The sequence below is a fragment of the Octopus sinensis genome, linkage group LG7, assembly GCF_006345805.1.
Source record: "Octopus sinensis linkage group LG7, ASM634580v1, whole genome shotgun sequence".
NCBI lineage: Eukaryota > Metazoa > Mollusca > Cephalopoda > Octopoda > Octopodidae > Octopus > Octopus sinensis.
Genome location: NC_043003.1, coordinates 30,064,191 through 30,081,491, shown reverse-complemented (window position 1 = coordinate 30,081,491; position 17,301 = coordinate 30,064,191). Strand labels below are relative to the sequence as shown.

The following is a 17,301-nucleotide window of genomic DNA, read 5'->3' as shown; positions in this document are numbered from 1 at the left end:
TTTAGTATTTCTAATGGTAACAACTCATCATATGTATTAATGGTTACTTGTTATTTTGCTTTTATGTTTAATCTCCATTATCTATTTACTTTTAGAAATGTTTAGCCGACATTAAACATGGTAACTTCCAGTATTTGTTTATTAATTATCACATGTTATCACGACGTTCTCCTTGTTTTTTCTCTCGTTGTCAACCGAGTGTTAATTCAGCCAAATCAGTTTTTGTCAGCCTTTATTTCTGACATCTAGGGAAATTTTCTAGTTCATCGAGTTCTCGTGTGTGTACATAGATATATAGGTTCATCTTGTGTTCATGCTTAATTATTGTATTTTAACAAGATATAATTAAATCAAAATGCGGTGGAAATATTAAATATATTTACACCCAACCGTTGATTGTACCTTCTCGTGTAATTTCTAATTAGACGTGTTAATCATATAAATCAAGTGAAAATTATTTTAAGATTTGCTTATCTTTTAGCAATCACATATTTTAAATCGTACTGCATAGTTACTGTCATACTCGTAAACTATATCATAAAATCCATCATAGATTTTTCAAGTATTAGTTTCAAATTGTTCTAATGTCGCAACTCTTCTGTCTTTTTCCTTTGCCTTTCAACATCGACACACTACTGTCAAAGAAGCACTGTTTATGCAAATCGAACTAATCGGCTCAGCAAACTTGTATTTATATCGTCGAGCCCTATATTTCTGTTTATGGTCAGAATGTTACATGTCAATTGTTGCGCTTGACAGTATTGACGAGTCTTCAGACACAGTGGCCGGAAGCGCTCATGATAGGAAAATATAACTGCTGTTTTATTCTGAGTATGTTCTCCCCCACCCTAAACATTTAGCAGTCTGTAGTGGACATGTCCAATAAACACTCCTCCTTTTTTTTTTTTTTCTGTTATAAGGAAAAGAAAAGCATAGGGGGAGACATCAAGCTGTAGTAATGCTAGAATGACAATGAGAAGTTACATTATGTAAATTGTAGCATTTAATTACAAATGTATTGTTGTTGTAATAATGAGGGAGACAAAATGTTTTAGAGCTGCAAAGAACTTTACAGTTGCTATATCTAGCATGCTAGGGAATTTTTAATAATTGGATTTTGCTTGACGTTTTGGAAATGGATATGTTTTTTTTTTTTCATGAAATATGCAAACATTAGCTAAATTATTGCTTACTATGCAGATAACATCTTTGACTTATCTATTCGTACACAGTCTCGCTTCTGTTCTTTCTACGTCTATGTATCCCATCATTATCTCCATTCTGAATGACTTTTTGCAAAAGATATGATAGTTAGTAATATGACGCGTTACAGAAAGTTATTAAACACCTTGTAAGTCAATATGCAAAGGTTATCAGAATATACATTCAAATAACCATGATAAATTCGATTAGTACAAACATTAGTTTCATTCAAGAATATCATAATGAAGAAAGTCAACTGTGTGCAGAAAGAATCAGAAGGCAATAATCTCTTTTTATGGTCTAATAAAACAATTTATTTTACACACTTTTAGAACGCTGAACAATTGTGTGTAACAGGAACTTTTATTTTGTACAAATCATAATGTTTAGACCTCAGTCTAACAAGAATATAATGGAAGACATAAATAGATTTGGTTTCACTTACTACATATTTACATGAGTTCAACTGCCTTTAAGATGAAGTTGGATATAAATTTCATAGTACAGACGCTAGTACTACTGAAGAGACTAAATTCTGCAAGCCAGATAAATTGATATAAACTCATCGCAGCATACAACTTGAATGTCAAGAGAAAAATTAGGTATGAAGAGTCAGAATTGCTCAGAATAACTTATCGATCCAATGAATATAATAACCAGGAAAGCGAACTGGTTACCTTCCATGTTCTGGATGAGGCTGATAGAATGAGAAGCTTCAAATGATGTGGCTAACTGTGCAACGTATTAACAGCGACTCAATTAACTTTCTGTTTGAAGGCACATTCTAGCCTTGGGTGGAAGTTGTTTGAATGTGTACAATGCAACCCTACCTGGTTAGCATCTGTCCAAACAACTAACTTGTGCTCAAGGAAAAAGAGAAATTTATCATGTTTTCCTACAGACTCACCTACACACTACATAGTCATCCTGTAACTATTTTCTCATTTTTCTTTATTATTCCAACATCTCACACAATGTCTGAGATCAAATACCTCTTCTCGAATAAACTTTGTGTTACTTTTTCATTGTCCTTTTTACCTTATATTCTTTATTTCAGGATTTATGGTGACATTGAGATGGTAATTGCTGATTCAAGATTTATCAAGGACTTTGTCAGACTTTGAAAATAGAAGACAGACGTTATCAAAAAACTCAACTATTCTTTATGACCTTGATTAGGTTTCTGTGAAGTTTATATTATGGTTATAAAGAGATAATATAGACATGATAACATAATATCTATCTTGGTTTATGTGTAATTTCTTTTGTGTCTGGGCGTTTATTGAAAACTGGGGTCAGTTTACTTACTGGTTTTTAATTCCAAAATTGAAGAAGAAAAAAACACAGAAACAGTCCTAATAAAATATCTTGAAACTTTATGATTGAGACATCATCAGTCTTTATCAGATATCACTTTTTAGTTCAAAAGAAAATACATTGCAACTTCAATTTATTAAGTGGATTCAAGCACTTCAGTATTCTCCATGGAGGTATTTGACAATTACAGAATATTTTAGAATATTTGTATAGTAATTATGGAGAATAAACTGTGTGAGAGTCAGGCTTGTGATCAGACACAGTCTGAATCTAGTGACATATCTTATCAGACATATGAAGATACAGAGAAGATATCAGATTACTTTGACAATGATATGAAAACATTCACACAATCTGATACCTTATTTAAGCAAAAATTGCTTCATAAAAGCTCAAAGCTTAAATATTTAAAAATTTATAGTAAAACAATTGCTAAAACCAGTTCTTTATCTTTGCATAAAAATGTTCAGAAGGATAAGAAAGTTTATCAATGCATAATCTGTGACAAAGCCTTTTCTGACAGCGGTAATTTAACTAAGCATAAACGTATTCATACAGGTGAAAAACCATATCACTGTGATATTTGTGGGAGAGCATTCTCTCAGCAAGCTCATTTGACTACACACAAATATTCTCACTCGGGTGAGAAACCATATCGCTGTGATATCTGTGGTAAAAAATATTCTCAAAGTCATAAATTAACTATTCATAAACGAACTCACACAGGAGAAAAACCATATCAGTGTGGTATTTGTGCTAAAACATTTTCTGGAAGTTCTTATTTGAATAGACACATATCCATTCACACAAGTGAAAAGCCGTACAGCTGTGATGTCTGTGGAAAAGCATTTTCTCAAAGAGGTAACATGACTCATCACAAACGTATTCACACAAGTGAGAAACCATATGACTGTGATATCTGTGGAAAAACTTTCTCTGCTTGTCAAACTTTAACTATTCACAAACAGGTTCATACAGGAGATAAACCATTTTACTGTGATATTTGTGAGAAAACCTTCTTTGACAGAACTGGATTGACTAGACATATACGCACACACACAGGTGAGAAACCATATCACTGTGATATTTGTGATAAAACATTCTCTCAGAATGCTCATTTAACTCAACATTTACGCATTCATACAGGCGAGAAACCATACCACTGTGATATCTGTGGTAAAACATTTTCTCAAAGCAGTCATTTGACACTTCATGTACGTGGTCACACAGGTGAGAGACCATACAATTGTGATATTTGTGGTAAAACATATGTTGATAAGCAGAGTTTAACACGTCACAGACCTGTTCACACAGGCAACACATCCAGCGCCATGTCTGTGAAGAAGCATTTTCTAAAAATGGTACTATGATCCCAAAGGAAGTCAATTGGTAAAACAATAGAATTATTTAAAAAGAAATTGTATATATGATTACTTTGTAATGGAATTTCTGTGTGACAGTTTATGTAATGTTATAAACATTATGCAAAATATTTGAAAACCATGTTTATATACTATTGTTTTGTTAATTGAATTATTAAAGAATATTTTGTAATATTTATGTCTTTCTAAAACAATCTTCCCAGTCTTATTTTTATTATTATCCATCAGAATGAAATGGAATCTCTATAACCTGCTGATTAGAAACATCCTCGCCCCCTAACCAGATGCTCTCATCACAGATGTCACTTCTATAACTTCACCCCAACAATACACCTTTAAACAATCTAAAATCCCAGAATGATGTCACTCAAAATTTTAACCAACCTTATCTACTGCATTACATGCAGACTTTGCAATGCACTATACAGACAAAACAGGACAGCATTTAGATCGTTTGTGTGTGTGTGTCTCATAGTATCCACCATTACATACCCATAGCTTACCATTTTGGCTCAGCTGGCTGCTCCATTTACCACATTTTGGTAACCAGATTTTTTCAACACCAGTCTTCCATGTTCTCACAAGCAAAAAAGTTACATGCCTTTATATTTGTTACTACTTTTCACATGGTGGTGGGGGCTGAATGAATAATATTTTTGCAATTTTATTCCCCTGCCCGTTGGTGTTTCAGGTTAGATTTGGATGCATTGATCATTTAATATTATGCTCATTAAGTTATGTATGTGATGTTCCTTTTTAAAACTTCACTTAAACATCCCAGATGATTCATTTTACTTGTGGTTACATTTAATATGAAATAATACTTTTAGAAAAATCTTTTTATAGAATATTAATTGTGGAATGTGTCTGTTGCCTTCAACAATGCAAAGAAAGAAAGAACAAAAGTAAAGCCAGGACTGATTTAAGTTACTTTGGATGGTCTTTGCATTTATCAATAAGGGTTCTCTCACCCATGCCTTTAGGTCAAAGGAAAGGCAAGCCTATATATCTGACATAGAGAACCAAGATTCAGAAATGCTAGATCAAAAAACTTTAATGAGGCCTCCATTAAAAAATTTAATGAATGACCACAATCATTAAGTTTGTCTATTCTTGCAAACAGATAATGTTTTTTGTGCTGTCAGTGTTCATCCAGCCTCCATAAACTAGGGTAAAGCCCCAGTGGTATTGCCAGTTAAGTAACCAACAGCCTAACCGTGAAACTGATAGACTACCATTAGCAGATCAAGTACATAGTAAAGAACTATAAACCATAAATGTGCCACCAACACAATTTTATCAGAGATTTAATTAACAAAAAGAAGTTTGAGGGTTGGCCATGGCATATACGAACATAATCACATGGAAAAAACCACATTTTTATTTACTCAGTATAACAATTGTTTCACACTACTTGTTTGGTACTTTATATTTACAACTAGCAGTATCGCCCGGCGTTGCTCGGGTTTGTAAGGGAAATAACTATATAAGCATTTTTAGAGAGTTATAGCAAAAAATGCATTAAAAATGGAAAAAATATGATGGTAAATTTTTTGAAAAATCGTTGACTCATCGTAGACATTTTTAGAGAGTTACTTCCCTTATATAATAGCGAAAAAATGCATTAAAATGGAAAAAAAACGATGGTAAATTTTTTTTTAAATCGTAGACTCATGTAGACGCTTTCTTAGCCTCATGTAGACGCTTTCTTAGCCATTTCTGTTTTGGTGTCTTCAAGCGATGAAGTCGTTGTTCTAAAAGAACGCTGGTCTCCTTGACAACGCATTACGACGTTGATTTCCTTACACTCCCTTCCCCACAGGTGCAGGTGTGAGCGTGGACGCCAACGACACACGAAAAATTATGCATTAAAATGGAATAAAAAATGATGTTAAATTATTTTTAAATCGTAGACTCATCGTAGACGCGCGCTAATACTCAGACGGGCTCGATATGAATCACGACTATAAGCTACCCGAATTTGGTTAAACTGCACCGCAAAATGTGGGAGTAGTTAGGAATCTAAATCGAAGGGGACAGACACTCACACAACTACAGTTTTATATATATAGATATACATAGCGCAGTAGTGGTGAGATGTGACAGCAAAGAAAAGCATACATTCACTCTCTGCATGCAATTAGACTCGGAAAGTTCGTGAGGAACCCATTGACCCAATTTGCTGACTTTTCCGATAGCACACAGGTCTCAATGAATGGTTGAATGACCAAATCCAAGCTTCTCTGCTAGTTCCTCAACAGTTACGATGAGATTTTGTTCCACCAGGGTTTTCAGGATGTCCTTGTCGAGTTCTACAGATCTTTCAGGATGAGGCTCGTCTTCTAGGCTGTTCCAATATAGCTTTGAAAAAAATAGCTGTTAAAATCGAAATGCACTCTTCAAAACTTGCACTATGAATAAGGACAAGATAAAATTACTACCTGCTTTTATAGCAAGTTAATATAAGTAGTTTATCCCATTCCCCTCTGACTTTTAGTTCAAGCTGTTGAAAAAACCGCATTATTATATATATATACATACATACATACATACATACATATACACACACACTCTCTCTCTCACACACATGCACACATTTATATTCTGTTATTCTTTTATATGTTTCAGCCTTGAGGTTGTGGCCATGCTGGATCATGTGTGTGTGTGTGTGTGTCTATCTGTCTGTCTGTCTGTATGTATATATGTATATGTATGTGTGTGAACAATAATATTTTCAACAGATGTGTTGCAAATGTATCTGATTGTTCTCAAGCTTCAATACTGTGTGTGTGTGTATGTGTGTGTGTGTGTATGTGTGTATGTATATGTATGTATGTATGTGTGTATGTATGTATGTGTGTGTGTGTATGTATGTATGTGTGTGTATGTATGTATGTATGTATGTATGAGTGTTCCTCAAATCACTATCTCTGGCTATTTACTCTCTTCCAAGAACATTTTCACTCACACTTATGTGTTAGCTTCCCATACATTTTACTCATGTATCTATCAGCGTGATAGAGAGAAACAAATATTACATCTAGTTTCACTTTATTCGTTGCCCACTGTGTGTGTGCGTTTGCGTGTGGTGTAAACCAGACTAAGAAAAGCATTTGACACACACACCAGAATGTGAGTTTTCTGTAAATTTTGCTTAATTGGAGTTTAAATTTTAAAAACTGGACCTGGCATGACGCCATGCATTGTACTCTTAAAATTGCTAGGTAAATTGTAATTGAAGAAATCCTATATTGTAGATTTGTATAACTCCCAAAGGGAGGCAGATAAAATCTGCCTTTTATAATAAGAGATGATTAAATTCTCTGAAGGACAAGATTTAGGTTAACTCTTACATCAAAATATGCATTTATATTCTGTAGAAATAACTGATTAAAATGGATTGTGTCAGTAAAATATAACCAGACTAGATCTTAACCTTTTCATTACCATATTTTTGGTGAAATTCACTGCCTTTCTTATAAAGAATTTTGAAATTAACACTTTCAAGCAGGGAAATTGGTATCACAGAACCAAAGACAGTTTCAGATGTTTTGGTATCAAAAGGGTTAAGTTCATTCATTCCAAATCAGTGGAAAATGTAACCACTACACATTTTCAAACAGTAATGTTTTTCAAAACTACAAATTCATAGTTTAGGCCAGGTTAAAGATTACTTTGACACTAATTCTAAATCACAATGTCTTAGAGGCTTCTGGAACAATGTTCACAAAAGTTCAACTCCAACAGAACGAACTGTAAAAATGGTTCCAAGTAGTGAAGTTTATATTTTTACAGAAATCAATACAGCAACAATTATATATAAATCAACTATTTTAGGAAGTTGAGAATAAATATTACAACTGCATGAATCACCAACATCTCAACTTGACATTTGCTACTTAGGTCATCTGACAGGTTTCATGGTTAACCTGAAACTGGTAGGAGATACCTGCATTACGTGCCACATAGTAGGATCAAACAAAGAATGATATAGTAAGAAAGTAAAGTTCTTAATCAATTATGGTTATGTAGGGTGATCAAAAGGAGTCATGAGTTGACAGACTATGGAAGGAAGTACTGACATCTGGTCTGCTAAGCAACATATACAATTGGTTTGAAATGGACAGTTTGTTTTATTGTCCAACAGTTTTAAACATGAAAAAAAAATTTTTTTTTCTTTTAAATGTTAAAATAAAACAATGAAGGTGATGATATTAGAGAAAATCCACTAACTTTATCCTACATTATCCTTTGATGTACTTGAACACATCATCAGTGACGTTTCCAGAGACCATTGGATGTTTCAGGTCTTTCAACAATCAAACCCACCAGCCAGAGTTGATCAAGCCCCAGCTTTTGTCCTATTAGTACTAACCCTCCCAGGGTTCACATCTAATCCACTGCCACTTTGAGGCAACCTCTGTTGCTTCTATTGACAACTTGGTCTTCTGCTGTCAGGCTCATGAAGCCTAGCATGATTATAACCGAATGATATGAAGCAACTAACATGCAGATTTGCATATATATAGGTGCAGGAGTGGCTGTGTGGTAAGTAGCTTGCTTACCAACCACATGGTTCCAGGTTCAGTCCCACTGCGTGGCATCTTGGGCAAGTGTCTTCTACTATAGCCTCGGACCGACCAAAGCCTTGTGAGTGGATTTGGTAGACGGAAACTGAAAGAAGCCCGTCGTATATATGTATATATATATGTGTGCGTGTATGTTTGTGTGTCTGTGTTTGTCCCCCTAGCATTGCTTGACAACCGATGCTGGTGTGTTTATGTCCCCGTCACTTAGCGGTTCGGCAAAAGAGACCGATAGAATAAGTACTGGGCTTACAAAGATTAAGTCCCGGGGTCAAGTTGCTCGACTAAAGGCAGTGCTCCAGCATGGCCGCAGTCACGAGTATATTATATATTTTACATGATTTATCATGCAGTGTTTTGATGTGTGAAAAACCAATGTAATAGACAGGACATGGATATGTTGCTTGTTTTGTGATATAATTTATTCATGTTTGATGATGGTTCCAATGTTCACAAAATGGACTCGGTCAGTACAATGCAATCTCAATTTATTCAATGTGTAGCGAGGATTCTGCCTACATTCAGACCATCTTGTTCAGATTATCAGTTTAAAACCAGACCCTTAATATAATTCCATAAAAGGCATGCCCAGCTCTGAAAACTTAAAAGGCATGAATGACTACAGGGATTTTTTTCAACCAACCAATTTCAGCAGGCATGTAACCAGTAAGGCAGCGGACTTTATAGACAACTGTGTGAATTCCTGCCAAATTGTATTTCTAAAAGTTTTGCTCAATGTTATTTAAAGTTGGAATATTGAGCCTCTGGTGCTACACAGAATTCTGTTACTCAGTTCCATAAGAGATGCTCTCGCTTTCTTCTACTTGTTCTTTTGCAATAACAAGCAAAAGGTTATCAAACTTGGGTTGTAATGCTGGCATACATATTTATATACATGCAAATATCTTTCCATATAATTACAAGCCTTGCTCTGTTTATACTATGTACAGTTATCATACATAACAGTATCAACTAAAATATTATTTTCATCTTAAGCAGTTTAAAACTTTAAATATCACAAAACATACTTTTATTACAATTTATACATTGTATATATGTAAATATAATTGATTGATTAATAAATATATGAAATGCAAAACATTAATTGATGGGTAATTCATGTTGTAGAACACAGCCTCTTACCTTTACCACTCACTTCTACCTAATTATCATGATCAACCTGACAAAAATAATAATATTTAAGTACATTGTTTGAATAAGTGAAACAAGTTTATTGCTTATAGACAAAGTTCATTTCAGATTACAGCATTCAATATATCTTTTTTAAAGACAATAGTGTATGATTTAAAAGAAATTTTGTTGCATAGAGGCTCTCTCTTTGGTTCAAACTTTTATGATTCATCTTCTGTTCAGGTCTTTGCTAAATTACCATTCTGAGACAATGTTTACCATAGGATATATTTTAGTGCCATGCTTTATGTCTAGTGTGAATGTGTTTATGATTTGATAAAATTCCACTATGAGAGAATGTTTTGCCACAAATATCACAGCAGTATGGCTTTTCACCAGTATGAATACGTTTGTGACTAGTCAAATGAGTATTCTGAGAGAATGTTTTCCCACAGATATCACAGTGATATGGTTTCTCACCTGTATGGAAACGTTGATGAATGTTTAAGCTATCATGTCGTGAGAATGTTTTACCACAGGTTTCACAGTGATAGGGTTTCTCACCTGTGTGAAGACGTTTATGGATTGTTAATTTACCACTTTGAAAGAAATTTTTCCCACAGATATCACAATGGTATGGTTTCTCACCTGAGTGTATACGTTTGTGACACGTTAAGCCACTGTTGTGGGAGAATGTTTTATTACAAATATCACAGTGGTATGGTCTTTCACCAGTGTGAATACGTTTATGACATGTTACACCACTAGTATGCGAGAATGTTTTACCACAGATATCACAGTGATATGGTTTCTCTCCTGTGTGAATACGTTTATGACAAGTCAAAGCACTATTGTGAGAAAATGATTTACCACAAATATCACAGTGGTATGCTTTCTTCCCTGTATGAACACATTTATGACTAGTCAAATTACTATTCCCACAGAATGTTTTGCCACAGATATCACAGTAATATGGTTTCTCACCTGTGTGAATCCGTTTGTGACGATTTAATTTGCCTCTCGCACAGAATGTTTTACCACAAATATTACAGTTGTATAATCCATCACCAGTGTGGAAACATATATGACAAATTAACTGACTTCTCTCAGAGAATGTTTTATCACAGGTGTCACAGTGATATAGTTTATCTGAAGTGTGAATACATTTATGTAAAGACAAAAAGTTTTTTATTAGGAATCATTTACCACAAATTTCACATTGGTAACGGAGTGGGCTTGTGTTGAGTATCTTATGTTTTGAGGTGTTAGTTCTTTGTGCAAATATTTTACCATTGTTACCACTGAGATTTGATTTCTTTTCAATGTACATTGTTTGATTAGATACACAAAGATTATCAGAGTGTATTTCACCATGAACTTCACTCCTACACAGTTTCTCTTCCATAATTTACTCTTTTGCCAATATTTCAAAGAAACAAATATCAGACACAACAAAAATATAGTTCTGGTGTAATGTCAAATTTTCTCCAATATGACCATCACCATCCAACTAATATATTTCCAATCAACACCACAATTATTAATGAAATTTAATTTTTTACAGTAATTTAATCATAGTTGGATAAACTGTCACAAGCTTTCTTGATGATAATGTAATTCAGCAGTCTTTAAAATTTCATACATTTGTTGATGTTCTCTCAATGTCAAAAGAAAATCTGAAATAAAAATTAAAAAATGAGACAAAATCTCTTTATAATAACCAAATAATTGTTGGTTGATTGATTTATCCAATCATGCTTTATATTGTATAAAGAGAGGGGGTTAACATAGTGGTGTATAATGAGGGCATATACAAGGCTTGGTGCCAGACAATAACTTTCTGAAAAATACACGTTTTTTAATGAAATTTTGTAGAGGTAGGCTTTCAATGGAGTAGATTGCAACAGTGTTGATAATATTTAGAAACATAACATATTTGTTGCAAATTTACAAATGAGAAATTTGCTTTATTTAATCTCACCTCTTTGCTACAGAAATATCTTCCTTTTATCATCTATTTTGTCTCCCACAAAATGACTTGGGGGTGGGGGGACTGTCTGTAGTGAACTTACTCTCTCTCTCTTATATATATATATATATATATATATATATATATACATACGAATGTAGAAGGTGACAGCTAACCTTTGAGCACTGTTTTGGACCCTGTTGTGTCTACCACTCTGATTGGTTGGTATTTGTCTCTTACTCTATCGCGCACCAATATGCAACACAACCAATCACAGCCTCCATATAAACACGTGAGACAGTCTGTTCTAAACACTAGTTGAGCCTACCATCAGCTATAAAAACTCACCTCCTTCTAGTTCGGAGTCTGTTGGTTCCAGACCTTCTAAGGTCTAACTACTGACCACATTGCAGTGACCTCCATCTTTGTTGCCACCATCATGTCTCTCACCAACGTTGTTAACAACATCTAAAGAGCACCAACATACTGCACTGGTTCTAACATATCGCTGTTTGTGAGCTTTCCTCACCAGGGTTAACAGCTAACATACAACCCATGCAAATGCATGTAGATGTATGAATAAATATCCATCAATCATTTTCATTCAGCTTGTGTATATATATTTGGGGCCAGCATTAAAGACATTTAAAGTCACCACCTTGTTTCATGTATTTCTTTGTACCTTGTTCCTGTTAAATGATATTATAGCCTTCTGAGTGAGTCGCATTAAATGGACCAATCCACCATCTATAAGTTCAATCTCACTGCATCTCACATGAGTGTCTTCTGCTATAGCTCCAGGCCATCTGAAGCTTAGTAAGTTAATTTGGTAGACAGAAATTGAAACCTATTGTATTTGTGTGTGCACACACAGAACATACACACACATATATGCATGTCTATCCTTGTTTATCATGGGGGTTTGGTTTTAAAAAAAGATAATGTTAAATGAATCCGTGATAAATTAATAATAGAATATGTCAAAAAAATAGGTTTCATTGCATGATCACAAAATTGTCTCCCTAATATCACCTACAAACAATTTTTAAACACTCAATAATATTGTTTCATGGTTAGAATAATATTTACAATGAAGTTTATTAACATACAATCAATAAATAATAAAAAAGTAACAAAAAATATAACACAGGCTTACTGGGCTTAGGTAATCTAGAATAGTGTGGTGGACTTATATGAGGATGGAATTGCCATCTATATCTGTGCTGTCATTATTACTACTACTTTTCATCATTTGGAGTTGACAAAATAAGTACCAGCTGAGCACTGGTTTCAATATAGTCAACTAGTCCTCTCCTGTAAAATTTCAGGCCTTGAGCCTATTTTAGAAAGGATTATTACTACTACTTGTTGGAGAAAGTGGTAGAAAGGGAATGCCTGGGGAAACTGAGTCAGAGTCAGTGACATTGTTTCTGACATAAGGGATAGAAGACCCAACAACTTATACACTGCTGTGCTTGACTTTGTCTTTCTATAAAGACTAGTAACTGACTCGGCCTGCTGCAGTGCAGGGGGGGGGGCTAGAAAACTCCTGCTTACTTAATGCTAATCATTCCATATAAATTTCTTCGTAGGGGGAAAAAGAGATACCATATGTCCCGGTGTCCTGTCCCATTAGCAAATTTGTGCCTGTGCCGTTTGGCTATGAAATGTCTCGGAATTTTCATATATTAGATTATGTACTCTAATTCTATGAAGGTAAAACTAAAAATGTTGAATTTGGCAAGGAGTCCTAATGCATGATTCAAACACAAACTAATGAACAGACTCATGTCACAGGTGAGTGTAAGACTAGCACTATGTGTCTTTCCCAAATGCCCAGTGAGCGTGTAGTGAAGGCGCATGGCCAAGTGGTTAGAGTATTCGGCTCACGATCGTAAGATTATGAGTTCGATTCATGGCGACAAGTTCTGTCCTTGAGCAAGACACTTTATTTCCCGTTGCTCCAGTTCACTCAGGTGGCAAAAAATGAGTTGTTCCAATGCTTCAAACGGCCAGCTTTGTAACATTTTGTGTCACGCTGAATCTCCCTGAGAACTACGTGAAGGTACGCGTGTCAGGAGAGTGCTCAGCTACTTGCACATTCATTTCACAAGCAGGCTGTTCCATTGATTGGATCAACCAGAACACTCGTCGGAATCCGCGGAGTGCCAGTAAAGTGGATGTGTGGCGTACCCATGTTATATTAACACCCTCAAGTCATAAGGATTGGATTAAAAATAACTAATTCTCGAGATTCAGGATATGTTATACGATTAATAAAAGTTTACGGATTCCCCAAGTATGTTCTAACTCGCTGTTTGAAGTTCAGAAGCATATTAAAGGAAACAAAAAAAAAAAATGAAGATTATCATGGTTTAAACCCAAGTAATTTTGGTGCGTGTGTGTGTGTGTGCGTGCGTGTAAGAAAGAAACTTGTGGAATCGGCAAAATATAAAGAAAAAAATTAGTTACAAATGTTTAGGGAAAGAAACTAAAAAAGATAATAAATACCCGAAAATACAGTCTGTTGATAGTTAGGCTTATGTAATTTCTCGTCACTTAGTATAATATTTCTTTTTGCATTTCGTAATAACACTGACGGACAGAAGAAGCTAATGAAATTGATAGAAATTATAAACATTTGGACAAATTCGTTGTCAGACTAAATCAAGCGATAAATCTTTATCCAGACATTACTAAGTTTTCTTTCGTAAAAAAACTATATTATCGAAAAATTAAAGCGATCTTTCGCTTTAGAAAAATATAAGTGAAAATAGAATCCAACCATCCAAATAGCAGCCCCTAGATTCTTTCAACAAGGAAACAAAGAAAAGAAAAAGTGAAATTAGCAACGAAAGAAAATGGGAGGGGAGGTAATAAGAGTCCGAACGGTGTATTCAAATGCGTCTGCAGACATAAATAACAAAGACATTGCCACAGTTAATGGCCAGCGACATTAGCAGCAATTTTTTTTTTTTCAGAATCATAATCTCTGTATTTTTCTGTTTGTTTCTGTATTTCGCCTAAAAAATTTTCTGAAAAAGCGAAAAATAAAAAAAATGCGTGTGTGTGTGTGTGGGGGGGAGGGTAAATTTTGAAGTTGCGATTTTGCCAATTTTTTTCTCAGAATCGGAATCTCCATAGTCAAAAATGTGGGTTTCCGTAAAAATAAAAATAATTTTTAAGTGGGGAAGGGGTCGGGTTACATCAACATGTGCGCCGTAATTTGCACCAACTACTGGCACAATTAAATTTTCCGGCCTTGTTACCATGCATCTTTTTCAAGTCATTTTTTCATGAAATTTTCCAGATACATTTTAGATAATGTAGAGGTGTGTGGCTTAGTGGTTAGGGATGTTGCACTCATGATTTTAAGATTGTAGTTTCGGTTCCAGGACCGAGCGAGGTATGTAGCTCCAAGATGAAGGACTCTCTCCAGGTCGAGCCCCAATTTCCCTGCGATAAAAGGTCACAGCTCTGGACACTTGATCAGAAAACCGCAGGAAATAATCGCAAGATAGACACTTGAAGCTAAGCCAACCTATAGGAGACCTTGGAGTAGACTAAGAACGATATGGTTGGATAATATCTCTCGTCTCATATGGTCACACTTGGGAATCCATCTGGAAGTCTAATGATAGTTGCTTCTGATGGAGGAGGTACCTGAGGACTCTATCCCAATGACCCCCCTCCTAGGAATGGTGGGCGAAGATGCTGGATGGATGGATGTGTGTGTGAATTCTGTCAGCCCCTTCGTTCCCTTGTGTCTCTCAAAAGACAATCGCTTATCAAGACTGTGTATGGAATGTGTGGACGTCTTTGATATTGAATATACGTTCCCCACCGTCACTCACTCTCTCTCTCTCTCTCTCTCTCTCTCTCTCTCTCTCTCTCTCTCTCTCTCTGTATGTTTGTTTCTTCTATTTTTTAAAAATTATTATAGATCTTCCACTGAGAAGGGAGCCGGTTTCCAACAATGATACAAAGTTCCATCTTTGGGATGTAGTTAACACAGGCAAATTCACATTTGGAACTTGAGAAAAGTCTTGCATATTTTTACTGTTCCACTTACAGATTGCAATAGTACGAATAAGCCGGTCGATTTCTCTTTCTGAAAATCCCAGTTTTCCCAGCAATTACTAACAAAACCTAGTGCTCCAATTATTGGTATGAATATGAATTCATAGTCTGGATATAGAAGCTGGAGGTTTCGAAGCAGTTGTCCATAGATATCTTCTTTTTCTTTGATTTTCAAAGAGATATTTATATATGTGTGTGTGTGTGTGTGTGTGCAGTTCAGCTGAAGCAAAAGTAATTTTAAAGGTGGACATTTTCAATACGTTACACAATTTTAAGCTTGGATTTCTGTGCAATAGTGAGGTAACACTGTTTCCCCTCTCCGAAAATGTAAGGGAACACTGTTCCCACAGGACTACACCGTTGATTTATTTGTTTTATTGATGGATTCGATGATAGCTTCAATAGTACTCCCAACTCTCAAGATAAATCTTGAATTTCTTTCTCGAGAAAACATTAGTAAGACACTAATATCCATATTTTTTTGGTATTTAATCTAAAGTGCAAGTCGAAAAGGAAAATCGCCTCAGCTCTACAATAAACAACAGTTGAAGTAGGAGTTTAAGTTTTTCAGAACAATATATATCTGTGAAAGTGTCTAACTTTCATTATGGTTGTAATGATCAAGAAATTAGGCTGGAAAGAAAGTCCTGTTGCATATTAAGATGTGAAAAGAAATAATGCTTCTGTAGCGTTTAGTGAAATACATTATCCCTCTTTGAGAGACATCATACAAATAATGTCGTGGCAGATAGCAGCCATCCTCCTACTGCCCAAGAAAGATTTAGAGAGAAGTCTAAATGAAAGAATGTGGAGTAAAGTGTTCTATCCAGAAACTGGTGAATGTGAAGAAGTACGGCAAATTTTCCGTGGAGATTGGGGGCGGGATATAAAAACATCAAGAATTACATGAAATACAGAAACGAAAACCAAATGTTTCATTTTAAGAGAAAAAAGCAAAAGCAACCAAATCACACCGTACTGTCTTAAAAAAGACACATTAGTTAATATAGTTTGTAAAAACTAGCACTTCCTTTTTCCGAGCTGAAATTCGAAATCGAATCTAATGATTCTCGCTCGTTTGATCCACCACTGGCCAAACAGGCGTGAAACAAATTTCGTTGTCCTGTCAAAAAGTGATGGATGGATTTCTCTTCGACATAAAACCTGAGTTGTGTCATTTAAGGTTCAAGTGGACAGAAGGCGACCTACACAGGTAGAAATTACTCCTGTGGTGTGTCTGTCCTTCTAGCTGTCATGACCATTATAAATACAGTCAGACATACGGCAGAGGGAAAGTAGCCATCACCAGGTGGACTGTCAAGAGACAAGCAGACAGTCAGCAGTTAACTTGCGCCAGTCGAGCAGCCAACATAGAACCACATATTCAATATGAACGGCCCAACACAGTAGCAGTCGCAAAAAATAATCAGACATTACCGAATGACCAACGCACACACACAGACTTAGTTGGTATTTTATTTTATCGGCCCTGGAGCGATGTAAGGCTAAGTTGACGTCGGTGGAACTTGAACTCAGAACGTTTAAAGAGCCGAAACGAATGGTGCAACGCATTTTTACCAACAGTCGAACGATTCTGCCATTTCATTGCCCTTATAAAATTTAAATAATGAAA

The 17,301-nt window shown here is 35.2% G+C and overlaps 2 protein-coding genes across 6 annotated transcripts in view; one reads left to right on the top strand and one right to left on the bottom strand.

Moving 5' to 3' along the window:
- LOC115214043 (zinc finger protein 239-like) overlaps positions 1–17,284 on the top strand; it is a 26,648-nt gene extending 9,364 nt beyond the window's left edge. For 2 of the 5 annotated variants that reach the window (XM_029783071.2, XM_029783070.2), the window contains exon 2: positions 2,261–4,078. In XM_029783071.2, the coding sequence (XP_029638931.1) occupies positions 2,739–3,890 (1,152 nt within the window). In that variant the 5' untranslated portion in view covers positions 2,261–2,738 and the 3' untranslated portion in view covers positions 3,891–4,078. Of the gene's footprint in view, positions 1–8; positions 832–2,260; positions 4,079–14,715; positions 14,740–17,163 lie in introns of those variants that run through there. The other 3 variants (XM_036504359.1, XM_036504357.1, XM_036504358.1) reach the window with 3 other exon arrangements.
- Positions 8,295–11,024, bottom strand: LOC115214363 (zinc finger protein 2 homolog). The gene is made up of 4 exons (XM_029783558.1): positions 10,910–11,024; positions 10,490–10,768; positions 10,028–10,099; positions 8,295–8,371 (listed from the first exon to the last, which is right to left on the bottom strand). The coding sequence occupies exons 1-4, from the start codon at positions 11,022–11,024 to the stop codon at positions 8,295–8,297; spliced, it is 543 nt and encodes a 180-aa protein (XP_029639418.1).
- Positions 17,285–17,301: the final 17 nt, after the last annotated feature.